Genomic DNA, 9956 nt, shown 5'->3' with positions numbered 1-9956 from the left:
GTGCTGGTGGCGCCGAGTGGCTGCGGCGCGATGGAGCGGGGCGCCCCCCCCGGGCCCGGCGGCGGCGCGGAGCGGGCTCCCGGCGGGGTGGCGCTGCGGGGGCAGCCGGCGGGCGGCTGCGGGCCCTGGGAGATGCGCGACCGCCTGGGCACCGGCGGCTTCGGTAACGTCTGCCTCTACCAGCACCAGGTGGGGCGGCGCGGAGCGGGGCCGGGCGGCGGCGGGGAGGGCCGGGGCGGGCGGGGCCGGGGCGGCTGACGGCGCTGTGTCCCGCAGGATTCGGGCGCCCGGGTGGCCATCAAGTCCTGCCGGCTGGAGCTCAGCGTCAAGAACAAGGACCGCTGGTGCCACGAGATCGACATCATGAAGAAGTGAGTGCGGACGGGTCGGCACGGCGCAGCCCGGGCAGCCGGGGCCCAGCGGCCCTGAGCTAGCCGGGGTGAGGGACTGGGGCGTGGGGACAGCCAGCCCCTGAGCCAGCCGGGGTGAGGGTCGGGGGCGTGGGGGCAGCTGGGGCCGGCCTCAGACCCTGAACCAGCCGCGGTGAGGGTCTGCCTGTCACCTAGCAGCTCTGCACTGGTTTATCTGTCATCCCAAGATGTCCAAGCGCTTCTGCTCCAGTGTACCAGGTGATGCCTTGGCTTGGGACCTAGCGACATCCAAACCCTCTGCACTCTTGTGCTGCCTGGGCTGTTTGTCCATCCCCTAGTGATACCTAAATTCCTTCAAACTTGCACGATGTGGTGCGTTGGGTTTTAATGTGGTGATATGAGAACACCTGCATGTTCCCATACTGTGTAGTGCGTTCATCTTTGATTTAGCAGTCAGGGAGCTAGGAATTGCTTTTTTTCTGTCACATTCCTGCATGTACAGAATAACATCTCCTAACGCTTTCTCATGAGAAACGCTATGCTGCCCACCATCCATCTCTCCAGCATGCCACTTTGAGGTACCTGTGAACCAGAGCTGGCCAGGTTTGTCCTCGTGGATGTGCGCAGTAGTTCTGGTTGCTGGGGTCTCATACAGTTGTTCCCTCGTCCTGAGAATTCCTTCTCCCTTTTGAGAGAGATCCTGGAGCATTAAATGCTCCGTCCCACTGGTGGGAGCAGGGACACCGCTCAGTTTTGTTCCGAGTTCTCACCAAAGCTTGCAGTGCCCCTGCTTGCATAGAGGTTTACTGAGCTCGTACTCTGCCTTCTTGTCACCCTCGCCTGCTCACTGTATGCACTAACATTGGAGGAAACCACCTGCAGGCAACCTGAGTTTGTAAGTCAGGGCTTGGTGATCACTGTTCTTGTTAGTGTTTTCACCATACTCGTTTTCTGAATACAAGCACTGAGCCGCACAGCTACAGCTGCTCTTGTGGTGGCTTCCAGAGGCTTTGGAAGGTGTTCACAGAAGTAATTTGTCTTTACTTCCTTCTGGATGCGTCTTTTATTCCCAAGAGTAACATATATTAGAGACAGTCAGGAAACAGCTGTCTGAACTCAGTTGCAGAAATGAATCCTTCCCTGTGTACATGGATTTCACTTGCCTGGTTCTACCTCCCTTGTACAGTTACACAAGTGTTAACAGATTCCTATGAAACCCTTGGGCCAGGGGGAAACTGTCCCCACATGCAGAAACAGACACATATGTAACAACTTTGCCAGGAATGTGCAGGAATCCAGAACTTGAGCCCAAATCCCCATCATCAAAGTCCTGTACCATGACTTTGAGACATCGTTTCTGCTCATCACTGGTTTGTTATTCCCAAGGTATGGATTTTATGCATTTGGATACTGGTAGGTACCAGTTGAAGAGTGTACTTCTCAGCAACGATACATTTGGGGAATAGAAATTGTACCTGAAACATAAAACATGGTTGGTTGACAATCTGTTGTCTTACTCTTCCAAAAGAGGAGTCAGAGTTTTCATCCAGATTTCCACATGCCTAGGTTGAACCATCCCAATGTAGTAAGAGCCTGTGAAGTTCCCGAGGAGATGAACTTTCTGGTTAACGACGTTCCTCTTCTGGCAATGGAATATTGTTCAGGGGGTGACCTCCGGAAGGTAATGTCTGTTTTGCTTTGCAATATGTAGCAGAATAAGTGGAGTTAATGCTGTTTCTGTAACTGTGGTTGTCTGAAACCATGTTTGTTCTGTGACACTTTTCTTTTTAGGTACAGGTGAGGGGAAGTAAATGCAAAGTGGAAAAAGAACACGTGTGGGAAATGAGGCTTTTGTTTTTGAAACCAGAGGACAGAGGGCAATCCAAGGGCAGATACCCTGTTATCCTGAACCAGTGTGTCCTTTCGTGGAACTGCTTTAGCATTAATACAACTTCCCGTAGCCTAGATGCTCGCACCCAGTGTGTTTGGCTTTGCTGCAATGTGTCTCTACCTGTTTGGAGTCTGATCTGGTTTTGATTCACGTGTATCCAGTGTTGCATTGCTCTCAGCGCGGGGAAGGATCCTTTTGGTACTAGACTGGGGCCTCCAGGGCTTCAGAGACTTTCCTGTTTCCTGCTGAACTGGGAACTTCTGCAAAGCAGCAGCACCCAAGAGTAAAGAAACCTTTCAGTAGTTCCCCAGGCAGTGGCTGCATGGCCCAATAGTTTATCCTCCCTTTCCATTGCAGCTGGATTCAGGAAGCAGCCATTTGTATAGGGGCGAAGAAGCAAATCCCTGTTGGTTAAGGTTTGTTTAGAAATCACCTCATCTAAGTGATCAAGCAGCTCATTTTTCTGTTGTTGTTTTTGTTACTGGTGTTAAATAGCACTGGAGGAACATGAGCAGATGTTGAATGCAATAACTGCATATCTGCGATAGCAGCTAGTGTATTGGTAACTTACTGAGCCTCATTTTATGTCTTTGAGTTGTTTAAAACAATAGGGACAATTTTAAGAGACAAGGTTGGCAATGAAGGGGAGTGGGTATATATGAGAGTAGCATTTGGATGTTGCAAACACATGTAGCTGACCATGTTCTTGGTGACGCTTGGGTGTTGTGTTTTTGCAGTAAAAGTTCTGAGACTACTTGAAGGTAAATTGGAGACCCTGGCAAAGAAATTTGGGGTTACATTAGCTCTACTTGCAATGCAGTATTTGATCATTTAATTTCTAATGAATCCTTAAATGTTGCGTAGATGCTGGGACAATTCAGGAAGTAACATGCTTCATTTCATTTGATCGCATGTAATGCTTTGTTCCCTAAAGAAAAAAAAAAGATGCATGTTTTTTTATTTCTGATCCTGCTCTTCTTTAAATCTTTCTCTTTCACGCACTTGGCATCATTTGTGTTTTGCACCGCTATTAATTTCTCATTGCACATCTGCAATCTTCCATAAAGCCTGGAAAAACATCTGCTTCTGTCTATGGGCCACGCACATTTTTATGCCTGTGTTCTTTCAGGGTAGCGTTCTGGGCTCCGAGCTTGATTTCTGACTTTGCCCCTCTCCTCCTTTGTTGTTCAGCACATCTACCCAGAACTTAAGGAGTGAGATGTTGAAGTTTGGCTTCTCTCCCATAGAGCTTTGACTACTGGTTGTGCCTGAAGTGTGGGAGGCAGGCAAAAACATGAAGATACATCGTGGGAGGGGTGACTGCAGTGCAGAGGTGTACCTCAGTCATCTGCAAAAGTCTTCAGTGTAGTGATCAAAAAATCAGATCGCATGTTGATTGACTCAGGGCTTATGCAGGAAATTGCTGAAGCTACTTATTGACAGATCATTAACACAGTGATTAGGAGGGGGTTTCCTATGGTGCTTCTACTATACCTTTCGCTAGAGGACAAGAATTCAGGGCAAGGGAGAAGAGAGATGAGAAGCACTTGAGAGTGGAGGCAGGGTTGAGAGTTCAGGTCATGGTCCATGCTGTGGACACTCCAGTGATCCACAGGCCAATGATCTGCTTTTTAGCTCAGGGTTAACTAGGTGGGTGACCTAGAAGCCAGCGTGCTGAAGTGTCGAGCAGCTTCTTCTCGTTGTGGGAGGGCAGTCAGGAAGGAGACCGTGTCCCAAGGCAGAGCTAGCCAGCGATCAAACGCTCTGAACTGAAGGTGACTTGTGTGGAGTGGGGCAGCCTGCAGCAATAGCACCGTTATCGGAGAACATGCCCTTTACTGGTTTTAAGGTGCCTGACTGTGAGGTGGGTGGCTGGTACTGTGCCTCAGACCTTGCAGGGCTCAGGCAGTGTTATGGGAGTGGGGACTGACTATGGGTGACTGCAGAGGTGGCTGCACAGTGTTTGGCAGCCTCTTGCAGCAGGGGCTGATACCTGGGTGGCTTTTCCATAGCGTGGGGTATCACTTGGGTACAGCACACTGAGAAAAACAGGCTCTGTTAGAGTCCATGGCCAGCTCGTTCAGATTAAAGCAGCGATTGCTTTGGTCCAGCTGGGCTGTTTGGGAGCTGTAAATGACTGCAGTGATCTTCTCTTCTGTGGCCTACACTGAATTTAGGAGTTACCCTGTTGGTTTCCCTTCTCGTCCTTTTATCAGTGACCCATGTTTGAATGCCAAGGGCTTAGATGCGCATCCATTTCTTTTGTTTTTTGTCACTCAGTTTATTCTCCTCACTGGAGAGTTGTTCTTCCAAGCAGCAGTCCTGCTTCAGGTATTTGGGGTGTTCCCAAATCCCATCAAGCCAAACTTCTTCAGATGAGGAACGAGCAGGTTCCAGGAGCCTCAGGATCCCCATTGCCTGCAGCCGTATGGCCCTGCCTGCGTCTCTTGCCCATTTGCTTTCTGATGGCTTTCATGCTTTTGTGGTATTATTCTAGCAGTCCAAATCTTCTTTTCAACCACACCTCTGTGCAATGAATTTTTGTTTTGTCCAAGTTGTTTTCTTTTCCCCCCATGCTTTTATTTCACAAAGCCAACTACCTCATTCAGCTAGAGTTATATTTGAGCTATGCTGTTTTCTGTGTCATCTCAGCAGCGGATGGAAAATGTTGTTCTTGACTGTTAACTGTTGCATTGTGGGTCTAAATATCTTTTTCTTTACTGTAGTTGCTAAACAAACCGGAAAATTGCTGCGGGCTTAAGGAAAGTCAAATACTTTCTCTGCTTAGCGACATTGGTATGTAGTCTAATGCCTTTCTTGTGTTTTGTTTTTTGGGGGGTTTTTTATTATGTGTAATGGCATTTTGCTTTTTCAGCTGACCCTGAAAAGGGGACTAACAAGAGCAGGGTGTTAAAACAAATCAGGTTTCTATTCCAGAGGAAGGATTTGGTATCCCTGCTGATCACAGAGACAAGAAGCTTGCACTAATGACGTGTCTGTGGAATGGGATTGGAAAAGCTGTGTAGTGGTCAGTTGTAGGTAACTATGACCTTAACGTTTTGGTTTTTTAAGGTCATGGTTTTCCGTTCAAACCCCATTTCTGTTCATGGCTCTGGAGATGCCAAACTGCATGTCACTTGCAGGAATGTAACTTTTACAAGCCAAAAAGCAAGAACCAATGTGAGAAGTGCCAAAGTTGCCCTGTGGCTTCTCTGTGTAGGGTTTGCTTAGTAGGAGGGAAATTTTGTTTGTTCAGGGTGACAGTACAGAGGAGATAATAAACTGGAGTGGAGCTGAGAGCAAGGTAGGTAAGAGCATAGCAGAAGAGGAAGCCAACTATGCCGTGGCTGCTCCAGCAATCTTCTGGCTAATGATTTGCTCTCAGCTAAGGGTTAATTAGGTAGGCGATCCCAAAATAAGTGCGCCTAAATGTTGAGAAGCTTCTCATTTTGGAAGAGCAATTCTGTTCATCTGCATTAGAGTTGTGGCTAGCACAGTGATGGAAATCATTGTCTCCTTTACTTGCCACTGGGGAGGCCACATCTGGATACAGTTGTCCACACCTGGCCCCAAGTTCTAGAGGGACGTGGAGATCCTGGCAAGGCCCTGCAAAGGCTGCCCAGGGCCTGGAGCACCCGACCCACCAGGATATGGGCTTGTTGTGTCTGGCTGCAGGGAGGCTGAGGAGGGTCTGAGAGCAGCCTGTGACTACAGAAAGGACAGATGCAAAGGTAATGGATGGGACCAAACTGTACTTGGTGAGCAGCGTAACAAGGGGCACCAGCCCTACGTTGCACCATGGCAGGTTGAAGCACGAGGTTGGAGAAGAAACCTCCTTTCCCACCAACACTGCTTTTGTGCTGTGCATGGCCCTAGGGAGGGTCCCAAGGCAGCCTACAGGGAGGGTAGTGTCAGCAGAGTGATGACAAGATGAGAATTAGCCAGACATCAACTTGATCTGTGTTACAGAAGGTGTCTGATACCATGTGGATTTCAGATTCTGTAGTTTGGAAAGGGAGCAGGCAGCAAATCTGTACAGGATGGAAGTAGCCCAAGGTGACAGCACTGCTTATAGGGGAAAAATCTAATTTAATACCTTCGGGTGCCGGCTTTCAAGCCATTTCCCAAGGCTGTAGTAATCCATGGAAATCATTCTGTGATACAAACTTGATGGTCTCCAGAAGTGTTTCATCAAGTATCTCATTTTTCAAACTGTTGAGCTTTAGCTTGCTTGATGCCAAAATCTTGACCACCAAGAGCACTGTAAGAAAATAAAAGATGTGAGACTTCCAACTGGCCTTCCTGTCCATCAGGAAGTGCCCAGCTTCTTGGACACCCTGGGGAGGACAAGTAATCTGATTGAGGGTGGTGCCTACAGATGGTTTCTCTAGCCAGTAGGCTCTCCAGGAGACTTCCTCAGTTAGAGCTCCTTGGTTTTTTAGTTCTCTTAGGGATAACCCATCTCTACTTGTAGGAATGGAGCTGATTTTGGCATGAGAAAGCATTTTGGACGTATTGGCCTGGGCTTCTGTCCTTTCAGTGTGCAGAGAGCTTGCAGTTAATTTCCTGAAATCAAGCGCAACTCTGCATTCCTTCATCCTTGTTCCCCTTCCACCTGCAGAATGGGGTCTGTTGTCTTCATAATAAGTTGAATGTCTCTGGCATGTCTTTGACAAAGATTTGAAAATGCAGTGGAGAAGAAATGCAAGTTAGAGGCTGTTAAATGTATAAATGAGTGGTAAATCAGTGAAGGTTGGGGACTTTTTCCCTGATGGGAGAAAGTGTTCAAACTGTGGACAAGGCATGTTGGTTGAATATTTCTCTTAAAATAATCCCATAATGAATTTACAGTCACAGCTGGTTAGAAGTAGGCTTTACACGATGTGCAGTCGGAATATCTTTTGCATAGGAAATTTTAAAATACCCCATGATGGAGATGAGAAAATACAATACCTGCCTTGGGCCTTTCATGGGACCTTTTCTTTTATTTCCACTTGCACATCTCCAAGATTGAAAAATCATGACTTAAAAAAAAGTCATCTTTTGCTGTTTTTTCTGTGGCTATGTCCTGTGGCAGACACTTGCTTGATGATCTTTTATTTAGTAGCCAGTGTTGTTATTTGGGTGGACCAGTAGTGAATTTTCCCCTTCCCACAGGCAGAATTTCTCGTTTCTTTTTTTATTAGTGGCTCCACGGTCCCCTCAAGGCAGTTCAAGTGTGGACTATTGCCACAAGGCAAAGTCCTGCTCTTTGTCTTTTGTTGGGCACGTGCTCCCATTCCCTCCCCTATTGCAGCCACTCCTGTACCCAGGTGAGGAGCGGGTTCTGGAAACCAGCCTGGCTAAAACCTGATTATTTTTTTCTTAGTAGTTTCCAGCTGGATCAGTCCCAGGATCAAGCTGATCACACGGTGCCATAAATGCTTGTGCTGCCATGGAAATTGTGTCTGAAAAAGGAGAGTTTGGGAACCTGTGTTCCTTCTGGGGACAGCCCCCATGTAGCTTGGCTTAAAGCAGTCATGGAATTTCATTTTTAGTGGTGGGAGTGACAGAAGTGGTGCTACTTGGAGCACACCAGTCTGCCACCAGCAGAGGGGAAGCCTTGAGCCCCTAAGTTCAGTGTTGCTAATACTGACCGGGGCATTGCTGGCGGCACCTCGATCAGCTGCTCCATGCAGCATTAACCAGAGGCTGCCCAAGAATCAGGTTTTAGCTCCAGCCGTGCTTCTGCTTCATCACAGCTAGACAGTCCCTTCCCTGATGGGGTGGTTTGCATTGTGGTGCTTTGACAGTGGTGGAAGTTTACTAGAAGCTCTGTAAGCCACTATTTGGCAGTAGTTTTAGGTCAAAGGGAAACTCTACTTGTTTCATTTGCTTAATTAATTTCAGTGCTTGCTTTCATCAACATCTGGCATAATGTGCTCACATATATAATAGGCCTTTTTGTTATCATGTGTTAATTTACTGAGATATGAGGCTAGAGGACGTGCAGAGCGGTTTCAAGCTGCTTACGCATTTTGGAGACCTGTTTTGCTTGTCTGCATGCTGTGGTTCATTTTGTAACTCTACAGTTTCAGAAGAATTCAGGTGCCTTCTCTCTTGCCTTGCAGGCAAGAAATGTGACCTGTGGTTATGCCACAAGGTCTGAACTCTGTACCAACCTCCATTTCTGCAGAGCAGAGGAACAGAGCTAGTTCAGTCCTAGCATAAATTTTATTAATCTTTTAAGTCACTAGTTCTTAATGGTGCTTTAAAATGAAAATTTATTGATGTCAACCCCAAAGTCAGGGATACTAGATTTTCATCAGGTGTATCTTTAATCAATGTGAGTTTATTTTCTGTTAAATCAAACGTGTCTTTCAGGGTCTGGTATCCAGTATTTGCATGAAAACAGAATTATACACAGAGATTTAAAGCCTGAAAATATTGTTCTTCAGGATGAAGGTGGGAAGGTAAGTCAGGTGGCCTCTGTCAGTGGTGTTCCCACTGTCATTTCTGGAAGTTGTCAGCAGCTTTGTCTTGCCTGAGAGAAATAAAAGAGAACAAGTAGTTTGTGGCATTGAACTGGGCTGAAAACTGCACTGTGAATTTACTAAAAGTTTACGTCTTCTTGAAGCCACAAATCCTCTTTTGCTTATTCTTAAATCCTTGTCATTAAAAACAAACAACTTTGGCTTCCATTCAAGAACCTGCCTGCAACAGAATATGAAGATATGAGATTGTCGCATATCCCTGGTTTTGTGGCTTTGAGGGCTGCATGTAAAATTAAGCTAGTTCAGAGAGTCAACCTAATGGATTTCTTAGTGAAAATTGTTTTCTCTTGTTACTCTTTAAACAAATAACTTTAAATTCCCAGATAAAAAGCTAGATACTCTGTTCGGCCAAGCTGTAACTGGCAAGCTGCTTTAAATAAAGTCGAGTCTAAGTTGAGATAGGTAGACAATGCCAGCTTATGTGGTGAAACAAGCCTTAACACCGTGTCACATGTCGAAGCTTTGCCATGGACTTTCTCCAGAATTTCTATTCTGGCTTTCCTCTTCTTGAGTGCATGCTGTGGATGTCACTGCACAGATTTTGGGTTGTTTGGTGGAAAAATTCAAATTTTTCTCTGAATTTGCTCTTCTAATGAACTATTTAAACTGTCTACAGATTGTTCACAAAATAATAGACCTGGGATATGCAAAGGATCTGGATCAAGGAAGTTTATGCACTTCATTTGTTGGAACATTACAATATTTGGTAAGATTTTTTTTTTTCCTTCATGTATACAAGTGATGTGGTATTGCCACATTTTATAGAATCACAGAAGTGTGTGCCAGAAGGAGCCTACAGAGGTCCCTTGTCCAGCCTCCTGCTCGCAGCAGGACTGTCACCAGCACTAGGTCAGGGCAGCCGTGGCTTGGCCCAGCCAAGCCCTGAAACCTCCAAAAGTGGAGATCCCACACCTTCCTGGGGACCTGTCCCAAGGGTGTTCCCTCTCCAGGGGAAGAAGTGTTTCTTCATGTCCAACCTGAACCCCCCAGACGGTGATCTGGGGCCGTGGCCCCTCAATGTATCACCTGTCGCTTCCAAGGTGAGTTTGGCCCCATCCATCCCCTCCATCCCTTCCTGTGCCATGGTTGGGGGCTGGTGTCAGCCTGCCCCCCCTCCAGCCTCCCCACAGCCAGGCCCAACCAGCCCAGCTCCCTCCCATC

General features: G+C 47.1%; 1 protein-coding gene across 2 annotated transcripts in view; it reads left to right on the top strand.

Annotated features, from left to right (window-relative positions):
• The first annotated feature begins 82 nt into the window (after nt 1–82).
• CHUK (component of inhibitor of nuclear factor kappa B kinase complex) overlaps nt 83–9956 on the top strand; it is a 32118-nt gene continuing 22244 nt past the window's right edge. The window contains exons 1-6 of one of the 2 annotated variants that reach the window (XM_076339537.1): nt 83–189; nt 277–371; nt 1938–2052; nt 4989–5058; nt 8626–8714; nt 9412–9501. In XM_076339537.1, the coding sequence (XP_076195652.1) occupies nt 133–189; nt 277–371; nt 1938–2052; nt 4989–5058; nt 8626–8714; nt 9412–9501 (516 nt within the window). In that variant the 5' untranslated portion in view covers nt 83–132. The remainder of the gene's footprint in view (nt 190–276; nt 372–1937; nt 2053–4988; nt 5059–8625; nt 8715–9411; nt 9502–9956) is intronic. The other variant, XM_076339536.1, reaches the window with a different exon arrangement.

Source organism: Aptenodytes patagonicus, chromosome 5, assembly GCF_965638725.1.
Source record: "Aptenodytes patagonicus chromosome 5, bAptPat1.pri.cur, whole genome shotgun sequence".
NCBI classification, from domain to species: Eukaryota; Metazoa; Chordata; class Aves; order Sphenisciformes; family Spheniscidae; genus Aptenodytes; species Aptenodytes patagonicus.
The sequence above is the reverse complement of the archived record's forward strand: the minus strand, read 5'-3'. Positions and strand labels throughout refer to the sequence as shown.